The following is a 23916-nucleotide window of genomic DNA, read 5'->3' as shown; positions in this document are numbered from 1 at the left end:
TATGTTCAAAAATATATATGCTCACAACTTGAGGTTAACTTTTAAAATTTTAAGTGCTCCAGTTAGTTTTACCATGAGGGTAGTATATAACTGTCCTGTGTCTTTTACTGATTTATTATCTGAATCAATCAAAAATAAAATACAGAAATCAAAAGACTAATTGTTTTTAACCAGCAGGTCACACACATTTCTGTGGCTGGACAGGGCATATTTCATCCATCTATGTCTCCTTAGGCTCAGAAGTAAACTGAGCTTCAACAGTCTTATCTTCAAACATATTATTATTTTTTTGGCAAAAGTTGAAGAAACAGGCACATTAGCTAGAAACATAGCTTGATGCTATTTTAAACACCATAACCGCCTTCTAATTTAGTCATTTTAAAATCATGGGATACTCACAGGTCCTGCAACATCACAAGACGTACAACCTGGTATCTACTGAAATCGTCTTGTTTCCACTCTGGTTAAGCAAGGAGCCACCCTAACTCTTTCTGAAGTCGTAAATTATTAAGTTTTGAAATGTCCATCTGTCCATGTCAAAATATGTATTTTAAAATGAAGATAAAACACTTCAAGTTCCAACTGTGTCTTTTGCCATTAGAAGAACAATCCATCACAGTTTATCCTAGATCAGAACACATTTTTCCTTAAAACATAAAAACAAAAAGCTCACTAAATAGGGGTCTATCTGTATGTAGTATGCAATGCTAGTACTATTCAGGAGTAGACCCACTGAGGTTAATGGACATGGCTAACTTAGGTTCATTTAATTTCAATTGCTCTACTCTCGAGTAGGACTTAGCCGGATACAGCCAAATAACTCTGCCCTCCCTTTTTGCACCTCTGTTAAGATGGCTAATCTGTTTCAAGATTGCTGACCCTTCCTATGCAGAAGCATGCCTCAGATTTAGAAGGTACAGTGGTACCTCGGGTTAAGTACTTAATTCATTCCGGAGGTCTGTACTTAACCTGAAACTGTTCTTAACCTGAAGCACCACTTTAGCTAATGGGGCCTCCTGCTGCCGCTGCACGATTTCTGTTCTCATCCTGAAGCAAAGTTCTTAACCTGAAGCACTATTTCTGGGTTAGTGGAGTCTGTAACCTGAAGCGTATGTAACCCGAGGTGCCACTGTACTGGTTTTAACAATGTGTTTGGTGTTGGTGCCCAATTGATTAGCCACCAAAGATAATATTGGCAAGTCTCCAACTTCTAAGTTAATATACATATATGAGGGACATCTTTCCTGTGTAAAACATTCTGCAAAGGAGACCATTCTGCAGGTGCCATAGCAATCAGTTATCACCAAGAGAGAGCCCTCTCAATACAGACACCCCAATCACAGAACTCTCTCTCGCTGCTTATCTGGTGCCTAGAATGAAAAGTTTTAAGTGTCAGCCATTTGCACACACATTTAGTTGATTTTCGCCATTTGATGCCATGTTGATGCTGTTCCCTTCATTGTTTTATTATCTTTTTCTCTAAGCCACTTTGAAAACTGATTTGAAATTACAGGAGGGGAGGGGGTGAGTTAAATAAATATAATAAATAAATGCTTCCTTTTGTTTTTTGCAGGTCAAGTTTTTGCCCCACTGCTTTTTAATAAGCCTTTGTTTTCCTTTTTAAAATAGCAGTTGGTGAAGCTTGCCTTGGATTAAAGCCAAGGCCAAAAGCTCAACCCTCTGGATTCTAAGCTCAGTTTTTAGAGAGGAAGCGTTAAACACCACTCTTTTAAAGAAGAGAGATGCAAAGACTTTATGCCAAATCCTGGTACTGTTGCATTTTGGCTTCTTTGTCCATCTGTATGCAAATATGTTGCCAAAGTGGTAGCTACTCTGAGTCATAAGCCAATGTGAAAGCAAGTCATCTTATACCTCTTAAGCAATAAAAAAAACCCCAAAACCACAGCAGTGCTAGGGAGTTCCGACTGCAGAATACACATCCTTGAATTTGTGACAGTGTGACTTTCAAGCCTCCCAAGATACACGCTTATAGACACAGTACTATAAGATATTTTCTCAAGTCAGTTTTCCTTACTGTCAAGGGCAAAAAACCCCACAAAAGGAGGCCGGGACAGCTTTATTTGTGGAGATAAATGTTGCCCAAAGAAATTGCTAAAGCAAAACCAAAGCAAAGCAACAGGTTCCAGCTACAGACACTAAACATTATGGAATATTGAGGCGAAGGAAGGTCAGAGGTTGATGCTCCTTCAGCACTATTGCTGATAATTTCTCTGTTGCTAGATCAATGCATTCATGTCCCATTAATAATAGTCAAAAGGGTCTCTTTTTGTCAAAAAGTCAAATGCCACTTTATTGTAGAATGAAGGTAGGATAGCCGGCAGGTATCACTATTTTCAGACTGCATGGATTTTTCTTTAACTTTTAGATTCAGGATCAGACTGTTTCACAAATAAATGGAGGCTTATGGAGGCAGTTTAAGAGTATACCGTATTTTTTGCACCATAACACTCACTTTTTTCCTCCTAAAAAGTAAGGGGAAATGTTTGTGCGTGTTATGGAGGGAATGCCTACAGGTGGCATGCCTACGGATTTTCCTCCTCTAAAAACTACATGCGTGTTATGGTCAGGTGCGTGTTATAGAGTGAAAAATACGGTATCTCCTGCAATAGTTAGTACGCAGGCTGAGACCCTACCTGCCTGCGGACTGTCTCGCTAGAGTGGTGCATGCTCTGGTTATCTCCTGCTTGGACTACTGCAATGTGCTCTATGTAGGGCTACCTTTGAAGGTGACCCAGAAACTACAACTAATCCAGAATATGGCAGCTATAAGGCTGACTGGGAGCGGCCACCAAGAACACATAACACCGGTCTTGGTACATTGGCTCCCAGTATGTTTCCAAGCACAATTCATAGTGTTGGTGCTGACCTTTAAAGCCCTAAACGGCCTTGGCCCAGTATACCTGAAGGAGTGTCTCCATCCCCATCGTTCTGCCTGGACATTGAGGTCCAGCATCGAGGGCCTTCTGGCGGTTCCGTCACTGCGAGAAGCGGAGTTACAGGGAACCAGGCAGAGGGCCTTCTCAATAGTGGCGCCCACCCTGTGGAACGCCTTCCCATCAGATGTTAAAGAAATAAAGAACTATCCGACTTTTAGAAGACATCTGAAGGCAGCCTTGTTTAGGGAAGTTTTTAATGTCTGATATTTTATTGTATTTTTAATATTTTGCTGGAAGCTGCCCAGAGTGGCTGGGGAAACCCAGCCAGATGGGTGGGTTATAAATAAATTATTATTGTTGTTGTTGTTGTTGTTAACGATCTCCTATTTAAATTTTTATGTGGTTTTAATTGTATATATGTATAATTATTGTAAACAGCTTTGATAATTTTAATGGAATTGTGGTATACTGGTATTTTAAAGAAATAAATAAATGTTAAGTAGTCCAGTGATAGTCCATAAGGCATACTATCCAAACAGGATTATAACAATTATAGATGCTTAGGAAGTTGAGGTGGTTTTAATCTCTTTTAGCATGTTAACATTTGCCTGTTTTAAAATACTGTTGTAAATTTTTCTTGATTGTCTTCTTTTATTTTTGAAGGGTTCCCCCCCCATAAAGTGGTGTATAAATTTTATAAAATAAATAAATGAAGATAAAAAATAAACAGCATACTTAAAAGTCTGCCCACAGTTTCAAACATAGTTTTACAAGTACAGTGGACCGTTGTGTTACATTACCTTTGGGTAACGTAACCTTCGGGTTGCGAACGTGGCAAACCCGTAAGTGTATACTTCCGGTTTTCGCCGCACATGCATGCGCAGAAGTGCTTTATCGTGCTGTGCGTGTGCGCAGAAACGGCGCCTAATGTTGTGGACATTTGGGGGTACGTAAGGACCCCCGGAACGTATCTGGAGGGTCCACTGTATTCTGAAGTTCTAAGAAAATATTCCATATGACAATGCTACATCTTTTTGATGGGGTCTGTGACACATTTGTAACCTATAAAGCATACATGTTTAAATGCACAGCTACAGCTGAACACACATTGTGGAGCTTGATAATTCATGAAGTGGTCAACAGCTTGGATTGAAACATGTTTAGTGCATGCAGGACAGCACTTCCAGTTGCACAAAGGAGGAAGGGTCCCATGATTTACACCAGATCTCCCACCCATCTGCAGCCCTCTGTGCCATACCTTGCTCAAGAGTCTCCCAACCCCAGAATTGCCTTTTTGGGGTGGTTCTGGGGTAGTATGTTTCCTATTAATAATTTGCTGGCTAAGAATTTATTTTTCCTAATTAGTGTTTGCCTTACGTTGCCTTACACCTTACATCAACAGATATTTTCCTTTTCTGGAACTTGTGATTCACCTTAAGCAATAGTATTTGCAATTGCATAAACACAGAGAACACAGCTTTTCAGGCTGATGTAAGCAATCAATTGCTTCAGAAAAAGACAAGATTCTATAACTAAAAAGAGCAGATTTTAAAATCTATGTTTGAGTTTTAAAATATGCAGAGTTACTGTTCAATTATGATGCTAATTTTGTTTCTGTTTTATAAACAGGTATCGGACTAAGAAACTGATTTATTAGTCACCAGAATAAAGTTATAATAATTGCACTGACTAGAAAATTAGGTGTTAGTTACACTCTTCATCACACGGTCTGCCAGAGGCATTTCTTAACTGCCAGTCAGGCTAGGCAACATTCCATATACTTTGTATAAACAAATATGTTTGGAAGTTTCAGATTATACCAACATTGGTAACTAGGGCTTGGTTAGCAACAATACACTTTTGTCTTTTTGATCTGTCCTGAACATCCCAAGTACGTGCTCATACAAAGAAATGTTATTTATTGATTTGGCTGCATGTTACATCCAACCCCGTTGAATCAGGATGGCTTAAAATAATTAACACTTCCTTTCCCTGTGGTTCTGCCCTCTCCCCTCCATATCTTCCACAGATCAATTATCTTCATCAATGAAGCAAACTTGCAACAATATTTCATGCCTCCCGCTTCATTCTTTTAAATCGGGGATGGGGAACCACCAGTCCGTGAGACTGTTTCAGAATGTAAAATTATAGTGTATTAAGATAGATTATAAGGATAAAATAAAGGGGGAAAGGATTTGCTGAAATATTTAACTGAATTAGAATACAAAAAAGGGAGGTGGGAGGATGTCAAGGAAACAAGCAAATGAAAGATATATTATGTGTAGGTTTGATGTTTTTTTTTGCTTTTGTTTTTCCTTTTTCCTTGATCTTTTTTTCTTTGTATGGTATTATTTTTTCCTATTGTGATACACTGTTTTGTTTTTTGTTTAAATTGGTGTTTTTCTGTTTTATCTGTAACCTTTAAAACCTTAATAAATATTATTATTTTTTAAAAAGAGACTGTTTCAGCCTAGTCACATCCACCTGTCCTATATTGGACATCCTACATGGGAGCAGGTTGTCTGAAAGGTGCACCACAGGAACTATTAATCGATAGCGCCTGAAAAGCCCCTTGCACGCTGCTCCCCCAGGGCTTTGTGAACGTGAAGTGCAGGGCTCGCAAAGCACTTTGAACTGCACTTCCCAAACACCTGACAGCTCGTTGATTGAGCAGTGCTTTGCAAATGCAAAACACTCAAGGAGCTACTGAGTGTTTGGGACTTGCTGTGCAAAGGGCTTTTATGCTCAGCACTTCCCAATCACCAAGCACAGGGCTTGAAAACCTCCTTCCACTGCGCCTCCCGAGTGCCCAGCAACCAGTGCATTGTTCGACATTTGGAAAGCGCTGTGCATAATGTCACCTGACATTATGATGATTGACAGGTGGTGATTTCACTCAGAGTAGGCCCATTGAAAGGGACGTGGGTGGCACTGTGGGTTAAACCACAGAGCCTAGGACTTGCCGATCAGAAGGTTGGAGGTTCGAATCCCCGCGACGGGGTGAGCTCCCATTGCTTGGTCCCAGCTCCTGTCAACTTAGCAGTTCGAAAGCATGTCAAAAGTGCAAGTAGATAAATAGGTACCGCTCCGGCGGGAAGGTAAATGGCATTTCTGTGCGCTGCTCTGGTTTGCCAGAAGCAGCTTAGTAATGCTGGCCACATGACCCGGAAGCTGTACGCCAGCCCCCTTGGCCAGTAAAGCGAGATGAGCGCCGCAACCCCAGAGTCGGTCACGACTGGACCTGATGGTCAGGGGTCCCTTTACCTTTAGGCCCATTGAAATTAATAAGCATGATCTACTCTGAAGAAAACTTAATGGTATATACTCCCTTGTAAGCAGCAGGTGGCAGAAGCAGGAACCAGAGCAAAGTTTGCTTTTTTTTAAAAAAAATTGTTTCACTAATACCGGGTGGTTACTTTAACATTAGACATTCTCAGAATTTACCCATTTCAATAGGCCTATTCAAGAGTATGATTTTGATATCACCCACTGTAATTTTGAAGGCACTACATGCTTAAAATGTTTCCAAAGTGGTATTTGCTCATGCAATGTGGCTTCTCCTTCTTCTTCGCTCCCCTGCAGACAGCTCACCGGGCAGATTTGTTTGTTTGTGTGTGATTGTGCTCGCGTCACAGGGGAAGGGTGCTGGAAGAGGGAAAGGAGAAAGTGGAAGTCGTGATGCGCCAGGGGATTTCTATTGTGCAACTGTGTGGTCATTGATGTCAGCCATTGTTTGCTAACTTGTTTCATTTTCCCCATACATTCATATCTTAAAATAATTTAGAGCATAGGTATCCCAAAGACCCATCATCATGTGGGAGTGGGATATGTTTGATAAAAGTCAGCAAAAAGACAAGGTTAATCCAGAAGTGCTTTGTTTAATGATAAAATGACTACAGATATTTTTTTAATGGACAATTTGCTAAAAACCAAAGTACGTATAAGCATCTTTCCCAGAAATGCTGATTTCAAGCTTAATAATATATTAACAACCTTATATGTCATAATTTTATTTTGACCTAATTCAGTTGAGACATCCTAATCATTAATTTATACTCTTTACTGCTTTATATGCAAGAAAATCAAATAAGACATGTCACACTTTAGAAAGAGACCAGAGACCAAAATCATATTAGTATATATTCTTTAAAAAAGAAGCTTACTGATATAAAAAGCTTTCACATAAGCACAAAACTGTCATTAACATCTGTCATAAAATTTCAAAATGGATTTACTTTCACATCAAAAGCCAAGTGATGTTAGTCAGTAATAAAAGATGCTACACTTTTATGTCACCACTTGCAGTCTTATGAAAATCTCATGACAAATATGAAAATGACCGACAATAAACCAAGACTGTCTGCCAAGTTCTTTCTCAAGAGAAGAGAAGTGTTCAATAGCATGACTGCTGTGTCAAAAGCTGTAGCACAGATTTTATCGTAACACTGATATAACAGCCTTATGAATGAAGCAATAAGTGACTTCTGACTTCCTATCTGGTAAGAATTTCCAGCTGGCAAGCTGAGTGAGAAAAGGGGCTCTAAGGTTGAAGGAGCTAAGAACAAGGAGCCATGAGGTTGAATGACTAAAAGAGTGGGACAGAGACAGCAGTTAACTACCTAAAAAAGGTGGTTATGCAGACAAATTAACAGTTGTAGTGCAGAATGTCCATATTGCCAATAAACAGAATGTTCCACAGCTTAGCACGGAGAGCCAAAGGAAATCTCTAATCTTTGCTAATGGATTCAAGATGCCAATAAAGACAACAACTACCAAACTACAGTTCAGGCAAATATACATTCGTTGGGAAGTTTACTTTTTTCTGCTAAATTTTCAAATGGTTTACTAGAAACTTGGCTTTTCTAATTCTTCGCTCCCAATAACAATTTACACTAGTTAGCTTGTCAGAGATCTAAATATGACAGCCTGGACAGGGTGAAAGGAGAAGCTCAAGCTGTCAAGCACAGTGACACCTCTGAACAAGTAGTTTGAAACCAGAAACCTCAACTTTATTTGTACAAATGTTCAAGTCTCTTTTTAAATAAATGTGAAAGGAAAAAGAAAGGTGAACGTACTTACTGTTCTAAAAGCTGCTCATGTTTTCCTAAAGCATCTTTTTCAGCTGCAATAGCTCTTTCTCTCTCAGTCACAGCATTATCTCTGGCTTCTCTTAAATTTCTGAAATTCAAAAGTGTTTCAGAGTAAATGTTCCTTTTATTCTCTAGTATATTTTCACAAGTTATGGTACTGATCTAGTTTTTCTGTAACTGAGCTCCAACAGGGGAAAATCTGGTTATGTGCATACATTTTTCTTTCCATTCTTCATCCACCAATTCCCTCAAAATTTCATAGAAACTTGTGTATGTATTTAGATAGAATACAGTGGTGCCTCGGGTTACATACGCTTCAGGTTACAGACTCCGCTAACACAGAAATAGTACCTCAGGTTAAGAACTTTGCTTCAGGATGAGAACAGAAATCGCGTGGCGGTAGCACGAGGCCCCATTAGCTAAAGTGGTGCTTCAGGTTAAGAACAGTTTCAGGTTAAGTACGGGTTAAACAATTTTTCTAGATGGTATAAACAATTAGGCGTTTTTGCTTTGTTTAGGATTGTGGTACTTATTTTAATGTATACCACTGTGGTACCATTTTGGTGTTTAGTGGCTTATACCCTTGCCTGATAACTAAATACCCCCCCTCAAGAGTAGGTAATAATAATACAATTGCAATCCCCTTACTCACTCGGGTGCCAGCTAGACTCATATTCTGAGTCTATAGTGCTGATCGGTTGAAAGTGGCTATGTGATAACATCAGGGAGGCAACTAAACCGAATTCAGAGCGAGGGCAATGCAATTGAGGATGAATTACCCCCACTCTGAATAAACTTCACTTGTTTACCGTGATGCCACCACACTGCCAAATTTGATTGGCTGATTGAAGAACATACTGTTCCCAGAATGAAGGCTGAAATGGTAAAGCTTATCAAAGCTACTGAAAAACCCCTTTCATGCTAAAATATTTGTATCACAGCCCTACTATTTTTAGTTCTTCCTAATTTGAGACCCAAACTTTGTTAAGGCCTAGCTCCTATATTAAATTTATGCTCATAATATCAAATATTCACCTATTTTATGAATATGTGTTTTAAGGCGGCAGTTGTACAGAGATTTCACCTTTGAAGTTTCATTGTTTCTTTTGAGGAGGAGAAATGCTGCATTAACAATTGCTATTTTTAGATCAAAAAGCAGCTCTCATTTAGCTATAAGGCTTTTAAGCTTGAAACACTAGGCTCAATTCTCACATTACTTTTTGATGTGGGTGCTGCTTCACAAAGTGACTTTACCATATCATTGTCATGTGGTAAATATTTCATGCGAATGCTGTTTATTCTGATGTGGTATGCTAGATGTCATCGTGTAAAATAATAATCAAATGAAACATTTCGTGACAATTATGTTTTAGATCCACCTTCTCCATTCTGGCACCCCCCCCAGATGTTTTATTGCACCATCCCTGACCACTGGCCATGATTGGGGGGGTGTTCACCCTCATCCCAAACACCGTCTCACTGATTTTCACTATTAACATCCCTTGCCTATAATACAGAAAATTTAAAGTGGTGCAGATTTATGTAACTACTACAAGATGAAAAAGTCAGACTCTGTTGCCTTATGTACAAATGTTGTACAGGCCTTCAAATACCATTTCATGAGGGGAATTTTCCTCACCATTTACCATTTTAAAATGATCTGTATCTAAAAAATAAAATAAAATAAATTCTCAGAGGAAAACATTTTATGGTCAAAAGTTATAGATGGTTAGGTCTGTTTTTACTTTCTTTGACTGAGCAAATGGTGTGCGCTCATCTGCCAAATAATAATAATGGGAAAACTACAACTAAGCCAGTGAACAACAGCAACAAGAAAAAGGGTAACTAAAAACAAAACACAAAGGGATTCAAAAATATCAAGTGAGATGCAACTGGGGAACACTTTCCATTGTGACAAGGCTGATTTGTATAGTTCCAGCAACAAATAAATAAATAGAACAGCAGAGCATTCATTAAATGAACAATCAAATATGTATCCTCCAAGTCACTTCAGGTGCACTTGTGTAAATTTTTAGGTGTACACCCTACTATGATTCTTAATCTTATTAGGATTGACTCACATACCACATTTTCTAAGTGTACACTTTAAAGTATTTTAAATGCAAAGAAAGTAACACTGAATGCAACAAACAGTTATTTGCAAACATGTAACACTCAGTAGGGCACCAATAATGCCTTTGCACTCAGTGTCAAATCTAGGTTTGCTGTTTTGTAATGTGTAAAATGGCTCAAGGCAACATTTATAAGCCCAGAGGCATCTTCAAGAACATTGCAAGGGATGTTATAACAATCCCTTGAGAGAAATTTGCTTTGCCTCAAACCAGAAAAAGGGATTATATTATCCTTGGAAAAGGATCTAATACATATGGCTTTATGTCAGCAAAACATTCTGTATCTTACACAAATATATGTAATGCTAAGATGCTAAGGAGACAAACTTTCTGGGTTCCTCCTTCTTTCCTCAAGCAGTGAGCTTTTTCTCTTGCCTTCCTTTAATCATTTTACCCATTTTTTCAGCAGCAGCATGATGTTGAGTGTTTTGCATAGGTTTTATGAACATATGAAGCTGCCTTATACTCAGTTACATCATTAGGTAATCTTGCCCAGTCAAGTCTACTTTAACTGGCGACAGTATGATGGGTTGAGTGTAAATAAGGATTTTTCTATCTATTCATATTATATTAGATGCTGACTGTCCTGAGAGTGGCTGAAAAGGTAACACAGGCCTGTCAGAAAAGGCTTACAAAATGATACAAAGTGAAATATTACTTTAGCTGGGAATACTGTTTGCAAGGGATTTATTCTAGCTGTTCTTGCAGAAGCTATAGTTGCAAAGAACCAAACACTTTTTTTTAAAGATCATGCACTGATCAAATGATTCCTGCAGCTTCTAAAGGAGTTGAAGACTCTTCTGCTACATCCTTGAGCTGAAATGTAAAGATATTGATCCATAGCAGCTACTTTCTCAAGAGCATGTTTTTTGGGGGGGACTAAAGTGCACCTCAGCTTATGTCAATAGATCTATTGTTTTCAATGCAGAAAACTGTTGTTCCTTGAGTTGATTGACTTCTTCCTGCAAGCTCATGTATGTAATTTGAAAGTCTGTTTGTATGAAAGTCACCTCATTATTTCAAAACTGGTGCTGGAAATGGGACTGCTAGTCTTACCTGAAAGGTGTTTCTGACTGGGAGCGAAGATGCCTACAAGTGGGAGTGTGCCCCCCCCCCCAGCATTCAAAAGCGGGAAGCATTGTCACCCCAAAGGAGTTGTTCTGTCTCCCTCCTCTGGAGTCAGTTTCCTGCTTGAAGCAGATCTTTCAAACACCATATCCTGTTCTTCTGTCTGTGCATTGTGTCATTATTGTGTCTGCATGTGCCTTAGTCAGGGAGAAGAGAGCTCCTGTGGTTTTTCCCTCCCGTTGCCTTAGTGCCTTTTCTTCTCCTCAGTTTTTGCTTGCCTCTGTTTGTGTCAGAAGCACCTGTCTCCTCAGGGCTCTGTTACATCTCCACTGTACCTTGTGTGAATCATGCTCCGCTCCTTCTCAATTAAATTTAACCTGCTGCCATCAACAAGGGAAACCATAGCCCTTGTTCAAAGCTAACCCAATGTTTGCGTGATTGTCCTTCCAAGTGGAGGGAACCCAGTGGCTGTAGGCTAGGCAGCCCTAGAACAACTCCATCCTGTAATGATGTGCAATTATTTCCTTCTGGTCCCATCAATGTAGCCTCCACCATTTTATTGCCATTGCTCTTTTTGAGAAGGGGTGGTGGTAGTGGTAGATGAAGAGTATAGAATGTTGCAAGTTGGGTTAAAAGCAAGTTCCAGCTCTGCAAAAGTTGACATTTGCCAAGCATCCGAACTTAATTATGTGGCCTAAGGATTGCATGTTGCAGCAGTGTATTGGGTTGTGGAAAAATAGAGTGTGTATTTGTCTAGAGAAGCACTATGTAGAGAAGTGTTGGAAATAAGCAGAGACAGAATGATTAACACCCCAATCTAAAATGCGTCTATGTAAATGTAACTCAGGCGACGCGGGTGGCGCTGTGGGTTAAACCACAGAGCCTAGGACTTGCCGATCAGAAGGTTGGCGGTTCGAATCCCCGTGACAGGGTGAGCTCCCGTTGCTCGGTCCCAGCTCCTCCCAACCTAGCAGTTCCAAAGCATGTCAAAGTGCAGGTAGATAAATAGGTACTGCTCCGTCGGGAAGGTAAACAGTGTTTCCGTGCGCTGCTCTGGTTCGCCAGAAGCGGCTTAATCATGCTGGCCACATGACCCGGAAGCTGTACGCCAGCTCCCTTGGCCAATAAAGCGAGATGAGGGCCGCAACCCCAGAGTCGGCCACGACTGGACCTAATAGTCAGGGGTCCCTTTACCTTTACCTAAATGTAACTCAGTTTTCAATCACATTTGTTTTCCAGTTAGCAGGTTTAGCAATGGTGTGTAAGAGTTGAACAACTATAGTGTGACAGCTTTGATAGTCACTCCAGAAGCCTACAAGCAGAACCTGCTTTGAGTTTCATAACACGATACAAATTTTCAAAGCACATAGCTACATTAAACAACAGAAAACGTGTGCAAGTTTAAGAACAGAAATATAATGATTCATTGGCTTACCACACCCTTTTTGTCCCAACAGGGATAAAAATAAAGCATTGTTTTCAAGATTCTTATTCACAAATGTTCTTTTATATCATAAAGACATTCAGGAATTGGCAGTCAAGAAACCATAACTTCAAGATGAAGAACAAAATTTCTGCCAACTGGTTCCAGACCAATATTTTTAGCTATTTTGCATGCAAACATTTTTACATCTGTCAAACCTCCATAAACAAACAGACCTTAAAGCTGTTTTATGTAACACAATACAAGTCTGTACATGGGAAGCAAAGCTTTCTGTTAACCCCAGTGATGCAATATGTAGTTGGTATAATTTACCTGACTGGTGGTAGAGGAGAAGGGAAATGAGGACTAAATACTACGTATCAGTTCTTTAGCTTTCACAAGTCAACATAAGGCTATTTAAAACCTAAAACTTCATTCCATGCAAATGCAGTTGATTGCACAAACGTGTTGCATTCTCTTTGCATTACTACCTGTCATAATTTGTATGTTCATATTTCAGGAACCATGCACACAAATAAGAACCTGATTATTATATAAAAGAGTTTGATCGTATTCTCTCATAGAGGCAGCACCGTGTTCTGAACTAAACTTCCATTAGCTCTGCCACCACTGCCAAAAAGAGGGATTTTAGAAAAAAGGATTTTGAAGGTAACAAGGAGTGACAGAAAGTAAGACTTCTAAAAATGAACCGATGGCTCATTGTGGCTCATTAATGATACAGCATGATTGCTATTCCAACTAAAATATTTTGGTGTGGGAACTGTTGCAGTGTGCCTCGTTATCAGAAACGAGGGTCACGGGAGACAAATCCACAACATAGCCTCTTCCGGGTGCATTCTAGACCAATGCTGGCACAGAGAGAAGCCATGTTGTTGTTGTTTAGTTGTTTAGTCATGTCCGACTCTTCGTGACCCATGGACCAGAGCATGCCAGGCACTCCTGTCTTCCACTGCTTCCCGCAGTTTGGTCAAACTCATGCTGGTAGCTTTGAGAAGCCATAAGCAATTAGTAAAAATGAGGATCTAAAATGTGTTTCAGAATTATCAAGCACCAAATGCAAGGTATTTTCCTTCCTTATTTGTTTTTATGTTCCATTATTTCTAAAAGTAGTTACCCACCTGTTTTCACGTTCATACATTTCCTTTGTAGCTGTTCGAAGCTGCTCTATTTCTTGAGATGTCTTCTGCCTTATTTGTTCCAATTCATTATGCAGTTTGTTTTCATATTCTGTTTTATAATGGTCTCTTTATTTAAAAAAAAAAAGCAAAACAAGTTAAAAAAAACACCTGTAGCTTTCTTTGTATTATCCCTTTTGAGTTGCTTATCGCCCAGTAAGATTTATCAAACGGTGGCATTCTGCTTGGTCAACCAGGACTTCCCATTCTGCTTCCAAGGTTGGGTTGGGGGGGACCCTCTGAAGAAAATGTGATGTTGGATCTCCCTGACTGAGAGGAATCATTGGTTTTTTAATCCTAGATAAAAAGAACTGCTCTCTGTTATACACGTCTTCCTTTTGGCCTCTTGCCAACCTGAGCCTGAGCTCAGCTACTAGCTAAAATGATAAGAGTTGCCATCCCTTAAGCAGTAGCAGATTCCTGCATATATGTTGTTACCAACTGAACCTATACTCATTCAGAATTCACAAATATTCCCTTTCATATGTAAGTTATTTTGCACTGATGTTGGTGACATGCTATAGAATTGCAAATAAGTCCACAGGAGCTTTACTACTAAAGATGCAAAATAAAACATTATCGTATCACTGATCTTAAGCTACTTGGGAGATTTTTTTAAACTAGAGTGGATTGTTTAATCAAATATTAAAGGCATCATAATACAGTCATACCTCAGGGTTGTGTGTTACTTCCGGGTTTCGCCGCTCACACATGCGCAGATGCTGAAAATGACGTCACGTGCATGCGTGAAGCGGCGAATCGTGGCCCGCGCATGCACAGGCGCGGGTTGCGTTCGCTTCAGGATGTGAACGGGGCTCCGGAACAGATCCTGTTCGCATCCAGAGGTACCACTGTACAGTGGTGCCTCGCAAGGCAAAAATAATCCGTTCCGCGCGTCTCTTCGTCTAGCGTTTTTTTCGTCTTGCGAAGCAACCCTATTAGCGGCTTAGCGGATTAACGCTATAAGCGGTTTAGCGGCTATTAAAGGCTTAGTGGCTTAGCAGCTAAAAGGCTATTAGTGGCTTAGCGGCTTAGAAAAAGGGGGGGGGAGCGGAAAAAAACGCAAGACTCGCAAGCCCATAGGGAAATTCGTCTTGCGAAGCGCATCGAAAAACGGAAAACCCTTTCGTCTAGCGGGTTTTTCGTCTTGCGAGGCATTCGGCTTGCGGGTCACCACTGTAAATCCTCTAGCGATAATGAAAAATTATTGTTTTAAGTTTTATAACGGTCTCACAGCTGCTTTAAGATTTTTCTGTATGTAGAAACTAAAACCTGAGAACACTACAACATAATTTGATTTCAACTGATTGTTTCTGGGGAAATCTGATCAACTGCCCAAAAACATTATGTTCACTGTAAACAATTTTTTCCAACCCAACAATGGTCTACAGCAATGAATCATTTGTTGAATGAATTAACAGAACTGTGTACCTGGATGTGACATATTTCTCATAAATTTCTTCTCTGGCCTTCTTAGCATCTTCTAGCTGAACCTGAAGCCTTTCAAGACGATCTTCCTCATGAGCACAGCGAACATTAAGCTCCATGTTTTGACGGTTGAGGTAATCCTTATCTTTTTGCAGTAAGGTAACAGACTGCTGTAAAGCTGCAACCTTTAAATACAAAATAGCTATGATAAAATCAGGCAGTCTGCAGTACAACCCCCACCTCCCAGGTTAGAGTTTTTTCTTATTTTATTTAAAAGATTTATAGATGTTAGTCACATTCAGGGTGGATCCACTGAAACTGTTGGATGAAAGGTCACTGAGTAGTATTCAACAAAGGTTTACTCAGAGTCGACTCTCTGAAATGAATGAGCACAACTAAATTATTCCATTAAATTTAACGGGTCTATTCTGAGTAAAACTTAGTTGACTACCACCCCCTGATTTCAATCGCTCAACTCTGTATGACTTAGCTGAGTACCACTGTGAATATTTATATTTAACAGAGCTTCCAGGGTGGTTTAAGAAAACAAGATGCAATTCTGAATCTCCTCATTGCAATGGATGACACACTTCTCTTAACTGAACAACCTAGATTTGCATTTGTACTCATTCCTTGCTCTTTAGGTATATATATTGCTGTGGCAGCACACTGTTTCTCCCCGCATGCAGTAATTTATATATACAGCGGTACCTTGGTTTACGAACTTAATCCATTCAGGAAGTCCATTCTTAAACCAAAGCGTTCTTGAACCAAGATGTGCTTTCCCATAGCAGCGGGGGACTCAGTTTACAAATGGAACACACTCAACAGGAAGCGGAACATGTTCTGCTTCCAAGGCAAAATTGACAAACCAAAACACCTACTTCCGGGTTTGCAGCGTTCTTAATCCAAGTTGTTCATAAACTAAGCTGTTCTTAAACCAAGGTACCACTGTATGACCCATTCCAAGTCTTAATAAGTATCATTTATACACAAAATTATATACAAATAATTTGCCTATATACAAATTATAATCAAAATGTATACATTTTATTATGTTTTGCAGTTGAGTGTCTCTTTGTTCTTCCCCTCGCCCACATGCTCCCCCCCCCTTGATATATAGATTTCAGGAGTGAAATGATGGGATCCAAATAGATTCCTTTGCATCTCCCTTATCCATTCTATAGAAACAGCACTATTTGGTGAATCTCAGTTATTCAAGAAATACCAAAGAAGGAAACACATCCTTCCACTCTCTGAGTTTCCCAAATGTGGTTCTGGGTAGGCACAGAACCTATTAAGTGTGACTGCAATGAGGTGACAAAAGAAGGAGGTATCTAAATCATGAACAATGATAACACTGTTTAAATACAGATGATACTCCTAAAAGGCAGAATCAAAGAAAGCTACATGCCAAAGGATGGCTGGTGGAGTTTCAGGCAGTTAATATTTGGAAAGAGATTGGCAAAGAAGGGATGCCTAGCTCATGAAATGGATTGACAAGCAGTTTGTTGTACCATAAAGATCCAAACTCCGTAGACCAGGCACCCCCAAACTCGGCCCTCCAGATGTTTTGGGACTACAATTCCCATCATCCCAGACCACTGGTCCTGTTAGTGAGGGGTGATGGGAGTTGTAGTCCCCAAAATCTGGAGGGCCAAGTTTGGGGGTGCCTGCAGTAAACTACTCCAGGTACATATCAAATATAAGTGTAAAAAAAAAAGGGGGGGAGAAAATTCTAATTTGGGCCTTTGTATATTTTGAATAAATATTTCGGATAAAGGTCAAATTAGATATGAAGATCTCACCTCTTTTGATAAATCATTTCTTTCTTTGGTTAGAGCTTTGTGTGATACTTCCAATATTTCGTATTTTCTTCGAAGCTCTGAAAAATCATGTTCAAATGCATCACGCTCACTGTTGGGGGGAAAAATGAGAGTAGTGTAAAATAATGTCCCCCTCAAACCCTTGACTGCTTCTGTAATCTATGCTTCCTGTGCAAATCTAACATCAACAGTCCTTCAGATATTCTTTCATCAGTGGAGCCCAAATTAAGTTACAGTAAGTCTTGTGTACATTAATTTGGACCCTGCTGAGTCCAAGAATCTCGTTTTCCCTGCGCTTTCATATCGTTTCACATTGCAAAATACAGTGTCATCACTTTCCCATGGTTGTGTAACACAGCAACAATCTGCAAAAGCCCTGCAAAGTTCCCTGGTTGATACACTCATTCTCATGTTTTATAGTTCCAAACATGTTTGGTGGTCTCCAAACATCCACCCTTCTTTGCTAGCTCAAAGTAGCCCCAGTACAAGACAAGATACTTATTGGAACATTCTCCTTATTCACAGGCAACATTGGATATAACCAATACCTTTGATCCAAGGCAATATGAGAGCTCCTTCTATAATTTTCTTTACTAAAGACACACTTACCCTTTTACTTTATCGTAATTCTCTTGTCTATAATCTCCTTGATGAATCATTTGCTTTGTATCAGCTAGTTCAAGTGTTAAACGCTGACATCTGACTTCTAGTTCTGACCGATTTCTTCGCTCTGCTTCATAGTTCTGCAAAACAAACACCACACCACTATTTAATGTGAAAATAGAGGCTGGGATTCAGAAAAATATACCACACACACAAAAGTGTTCGGCCACAGCCCTTGGCATTTTTAATTCCCCCTTTGATCAATTGTCTTACAAACTCTGTCAGTTTAAAAAGGGGTTTGCCATAGGGCATGATGGAGGAAGGCAGTACAAGGAACATGAACACACAGTCGCACTTGGTTCCAGAAGTTGATACAGTGGTGCCTCGCAAGACGAAATTAATCCGTTCCGTGAGGCTCTTCGTATAGCGGTTTTTTCGTCTTGCGAAGCGAGCCCATTGACAGCTTAGCGGATTGGCGCTATTAGCGGTCTAGCGGCTTTTAGCGATCAGCTGTTAAGCGGCTTATCAGCGGATCAGCTGATAAGCGGCTTAGGAAAAGGGGGGGGAAAGGGGAATAAACCCGCAGGAACTCGCAAGACATTTTCGTCTTGCGAAGCAAGCCCATAGGGAAATTCGTTTTGCGAAGCGCCTCCAAAACGGAAAACCCTTTCGTCTAGCGGGTTTTCCGTCTTGCGAGGCATTCGTCTTGCGGGGCACCACTGTACATGGTTCTTCGCAGGGCTTTTTTTTCTACAAAAAGAGGTGCCGGAACCAAAGTTGTTGAGCTTTGCAGAAACACACAAAAGATGTGCCGGAACTCTGGGCTGCAAAAAAGTCCTAGTTCTTCAGACATAGGTTAGAAAGACCATTTTGTTAATTACAAAGACAGGAGTGTATTACATTGGATTCCATCTTGAGATAAGGCAGCAGAAAAGCAAGTGGAAAGTGACTTTCCTGCTTTCCTCCCTTGGCCCCCAAACCTGCTGAAGGTGATATGTTGTGGCACAGGGGGCTGAGCAGGATGGGGAGAATCGGATGGAGGCACCTTCTGTGGTTGCCCCTTTTCTTTCCTTTCTTCCTCAGCCATCTACAGTGGTGCCTCGCAAGACGAAAAGAATCCGTTCCGCGAGTCTCTTCGTCTTGCGGTTTTTTCGTCTTGCAAAGCAAGCCCATTAGCGGCTTAGCGCTATTAGCGGCTTAGCGGATCAGCTGTTAAGCGGCTTAGCGGATCAGCTGTTAAGCGGCTTAGCAGCTTGGGAAAGGGGGGGAAGGAAAAAAAAAACCCACAGCAATTCGCAAGACATTTTCATCTTGCGAAGCAAGCCCATAGGAAATTCCTTTTGCGAAGCACCTCCAAAACGGAAAACCCTTTCGTCTAGCGGGTTTTCCGTCTTGCGAGGCATTTGTCTTGCGGGGCACCACTGTATGCTACAGCTGCCCCATTCTATTGGTTCTCGTGGCCTTGGGAGGAGGCAGGAAATCACCTTTTACCAACACCCTTCTGCCAGTGTTTCTCTGTATCTAATACCTTCTCACTGAGACAGAAGTCCTTTCTGAAAGTCTAAATAAGGAGACAACTAGCCACACCAAGTTTGCATCCGATATAACATCCATAAAGATACCTCCATTAGCATTACTGCTAACGTAGTTTCTATATCTTTCTAGCTACGACAGGCACGCAGAGAGTTCATACCAATAATAATAAATAATATTTTATTATTTATATCCCACCCATCTACCAATGCAGACAAATCTATTACTATCCTAAATGAGGCAAGTGGAAATGCTAAAGCACATTACCATGAACACAATCAACACATACCTTAAAAAATAGCTATACCATTAAAAGACAGGTCTAGCAGATCCTGGCTTACCAAAAGAGACCACAAATACTTTAAAATATTTCAACCTAAAGGCCAAATGCCTCAGTAAAATGGTAAGTTTTTGCCTGGCACATTCCATTATAGAGATCAATATGAGTTTCCCATTCTTTCACTAAATCCAGTTGTATGCTATTTCTGCTAAACATTACCACTCAAGTTTTTCACTGCACAATAAACACTTTCTTTGGAAGGATATACAGTGATCCTGTACACTTGCTACAGGAGTTTGTAAAACGAGCTCCCATCAATTTCTTTATGTTGTCTTTGTATCATCCTTGCCATTTTAAAATTAATCGGATCTTATGAATATGGTTTAGCAACGTCTAAAGTTGTTTTTCTTGAATTTTTAGAGACATATCTCTATCATCTTCACAATGTCAACAACTCCCCATGCTACCAGCAAGGTGATTTAAAATAATTTCTCCAACTATATCAAAAAGTTGGCTCTGTACATAGCATAAATCCACTGGGTGCTCCAGACTTCGATGTATTTTTTCCCTTGAATTGGACCACTAGTAGCTAATAGCTAAATCTTTTATCGCTTTCCACTCCCCGTGAGGCAGTTTGAAATCCGACAATGTGGAGCACAGTCTCAAAAGCGCCTTTCAGAGCATTCTGCAAGACCAACTACTGGTTGACCGCCAGTCTTTCAGAGCCCCTTGTGGAGCATTTTTCAGGCACACACCTCTTTTACCTGAGACAAGCCTTTACCAGCCCTGCATCTGACGTCATATACGATGTCAGCTGTAGAGCAGGTGGGTGTGGCTTGGTTGAAATGGTCTCACAGGCCAAATGCAGAGGACTAAATTTTAGTGATTTGGGGCAAGTGCGTGTGACAGTATTGAACTTAAAAAGTCTGCAACCAGCATTAAAAAAAAAAAAAATCCACTGGTGTCACAACACGCTATTTATGCTTATAGCTAAGTATACAATTTTCCACCTGTCGAGGTAGATGAATCACTACTAAAGCAGGTGGATTTACTAAGCCCTGAAAAACTAGTTGTTTTATACTTCTTTTTCATTTCCCTTATAAGGCAAGGTTCTCCAAATCTAAGTGCTGCAAAACTGGCTAGTCACAACAAGTTTGAACAAATATGACAGGCTTGCAATACTTGAAAGACCCTTACAGTTTTTCTGATAGTTTCACAGGAGTTCCTTTAAGGATAATGAGATAATAGACAAGAGAGTCTATTCTGAAGTAATGCTAAGTGTGTGTCTGTATGTACAAGTAATACATTTATCGGAACTGAACCCCCTGCAATTCAACTTAGATGAGAATTAGAGAGAGAAATCCCTCCTCTTCTCTTGAGCCGTTTACACTTTTACAAACCTACTGTGTTCCCAACTCAGCCTTTCTTCATAGGAAGATGCTCTAAGGCCTTGCTTAGAGGTTTAATAACCCCAAGAAAAGAAAGAATGAAGCATAATAGCCCCAATGTATTTTAGGTATCACTTTTCTTCTGGGGATCAGCTATACCTATTAAAATATAGGATAAAATAAACTTTCTCCTCAAATACTTCTAGAATCCTTTTTTTTCTAGTTACCAGAGAGCCAGACTTAAAACTGTCTTATTTTCAATATTCAAGTTTCCTCTTTCAGGTTATGGATGAGCCCCAAAGAAGAAAAAACATTGAGATCAACCTGGTTTTGTTGTTGTTTAGTCGTGTCCGACTCTTCGTGACCCCATGGACCAGAGCAATCTGGTTTAGTACATTCTTTTAACAGATACATAATCTAAGAAAATATATTTTAGGAGGGCGTGGTTGGCTAGAGCAAAGAATACTTTGGGAATTGGTCCTAATTCTCATCACTGTGAAAGCTCATTGATTTCATTTGTATTCTCTTGCCAGAGAAACCCAAACACTCAAATGCTCACTACCCTCTACTTTCTCTGATTAGCATTCTCAGGTATCAGTTTCTTTAATCTCCAGGGATTGTTTACTGCTGAGTTGATACTGACACCAAGTGGTAAGAAATAGGAAATGTCCACATTTAATAAATTCTGCATCTGTCTCTCAAGACATTTTATTTATTGAAGATTCATCTTAGACACAGATCAGAAGTCTGCAGCAAGTTATGAGTTGCTTTGGAATTTCATGTTGTCATTTGTCATTGTGTGTGTTTGTACAATGTATTCATTGGCTCACGAAAGTGCTTATTACACTTTAAGTAGAATAAAGTACAGCCATTGTCACCCAACACTTAGAAACAGTTGCTGAGACAATGTTGAAATCGAGGGAGTTTCAGCCTGTTGTAATCCTCATGAAACCATTTCTGATCCCATCTTAGTGCAAAAGGGCTTTGTGTGACCTGAAACTTGACCGCTGAGCTTGTTTTAACAAACAACTCATTTTCTCCATCTTGAAACTAAACACAGCATACTACCATGTACTGGTAAAGAAATATCTATTTTTAATTTTCCATGAGCATCTAACTTGAAGAAGAATTCTGTATAACTTTCAAGTTCACATCCTGCATTTTGAACAACTGGCCCAAATGGAATCTTATTGTTGGTCAATATTTCTTTTTTACTAAATGTTTTCCAGGAAGATACCTTACTGCCTTATAAAGATATCATTAGATTCATGAAAGAGAGAGCAGCCATTCTACTAAACACTCACCTTTGCTCTAGTACCTGAGAAACTCTCCCTGAAAAGAGCTGCATCAGGCATTTTAAACCTGTAACACCCACTGGGAAAAACAGACCAACAGAGCCAGGTTTATACTGCAAGACAAGCCCAGGAGATTAAGCCTCCAGTCTTATGCACACAAAAAGTACAATCCTAGCCACGTTCACTCGCAAGTAAATCCTACTGAATTCAATGGGGCTAACTCCCAGGTAAGCAGGGTTAAGACTGCAGTCTTAGCTGGCAGTAAATCCCACTGAACATGTTGCTATTTCTGCTTCAGAACAAAATAGGTTTGTTTTTTTAAACAAATGGCATACAAACCTCCATCAAGTGTTTCAACTGAGATTTGTAATCATTCAGTTCTTCAGATGCTGCATCCTTCTTTACCTGTAGCTCATTTAGCTCCTTTTTTAAAGGATGTACTGCTTCGTAAAATAGAATCTGAAATGCATGAAGCATAAACATAATTATTACACTTCAGTGTAAAAGAATTAATATTTTATATCCACTTCCTTCTTCACCTTGACTTCATTTCAATTGTGAGCTTTTTGGCAAACAATTTTTTTAACCTGCATGAGTAAAATAAAGTACACATTTAAAATATGCTAAGCACTATACAACCACACAATTAATGCTGGTAAATTTACCTTCAAGCTTCTAAATGCTTTTACCAAGTATAAAAATGCACAATAAAGCATTTCTATTCTATTCTTATCAAGGACTCAGAATTGAGATCCTAAAAACATTTTCTTAAACCAAGGACTCCTAGATTAACTTAAAACATATACTCTTAGAATCCCATTACGATATTTTATCAAACATCTACAGGACTATCTAGCGACAAAATGACAAAAGCTAGAATGAATTTCAGGCGCTTCTTACATCTACCTACTGATAATAGGTGTCTATCATGAGGCGATAATTAATTAGGTGGCCCAAAGTTCAGAGGCAATATTTCAGCTCCCATGTTTCATCATGAGATCTTGGGTGTGAAAATATATTATACGCTGTGTCTATTTACTGCTGTGTTTACTGAAAAGAAGGGACAAAAGATCAACAATGCAGATTGGATGCTACCTTGTAAATTAAGCAAAAACACAGAATGTTTTATTTGGACAAGAGATGGGGAACCTTAGGTCAAGGGGTCAAATGTGGCCTTCCGGTCCTCGCTGTCTGGCTCTTGAAACCGTAAATTACACTCCCTCTCCGCAGATCACACCTTTCAGTGGCCCCAGATCACTCCCCAAATGTTTTTTTCCTGGCTGAGAGCATCTCTGAACCCTGAAAATGGCTCTTGAAGCCTAAATAGAGTGTGAATGTGTGTGTGTGTGTGTGTGTGTGTGTAAAGCTAGCCTACCATACTTTTGCCTCTGGCACTGCCCACCACAAACAAGTCTCTTCTGGAAGGCTGCCCTCAAGCTGGAAAAGTTTGTAGACTGGCAAATTATGAATACCAGTGAAAGCCATTATTAAGTAGTGAAAACCATGTCAATGCTAGAAGAGCAGATGCTAAGAAATTACAGGTTGTATCCAATGCTGCCCATGAACTTTCACTTATGCCAAGAGGACTTCACCTTCCTCTTGGGAGGGTTGCGGGGGCGGGGGGCATGTAAGAGGACAAGAGGAAAGTGAAGTTGTTTTGCAGGAGCAGAATTGCATTTGCACAACACCGGATTCTGCCCTAGGTGTTATTTTTTAAATGGAAACATTCAACTTCACATTCCATCCATCATCACATT

At 39.8% G+C, this 23916-nt stretch overlaps 1 protein-coding gene across 1 annotated transcript in view; it reads right to left on the bottom strand.

The window, feature by feature from the left end:
* Nucleotides 1-23916, bottom strand: part of PIBF1 (progesterone immunomodulatory binding factor 1) — an 85168-nt gene that overhangs the window by 57916 nt on the left and 3336 nt on the right. The window contains exons 5-10 of the mRNA XM_083737804.1: nt 22499-22618; nt 17670-17803; nt 17043-17151; nt 15238-15419; nt 13750-13875; nt 7977-8075 (exon numbers count right to left, since the gene is read on the bottom strand). Of these exons, the coding sequence (XP_083593930.1) occupies nt 7977-8075; nt 13750-13875; nt 15238-15419; nt 17043-17151; nt 17670-17803; nt 22499-22618 (770 nt within the window). The remainder of the gene's footprint in view (nt 1-7976; nt 8076-13749; nt 13876-15237; nt 15420-17042; nt 17152-17669; nt 17804-22498; nt 22619-23916) is intronic.

This window comes from Podarcis gaigeae (assembly GCF_964106915.1).
Source record: "Podarcis gaigeae genome assembly, chromosome: 4".
Lineage (NCBI taxonomy): Eukaryota > Metazoa > Chordata > Lepidosauria > Squamata > Lacertidae > Podarcis > Podarcis gaigeae.
This window is presented reverse-complemented; position numbering and strand designations above follow the sequence as displayed.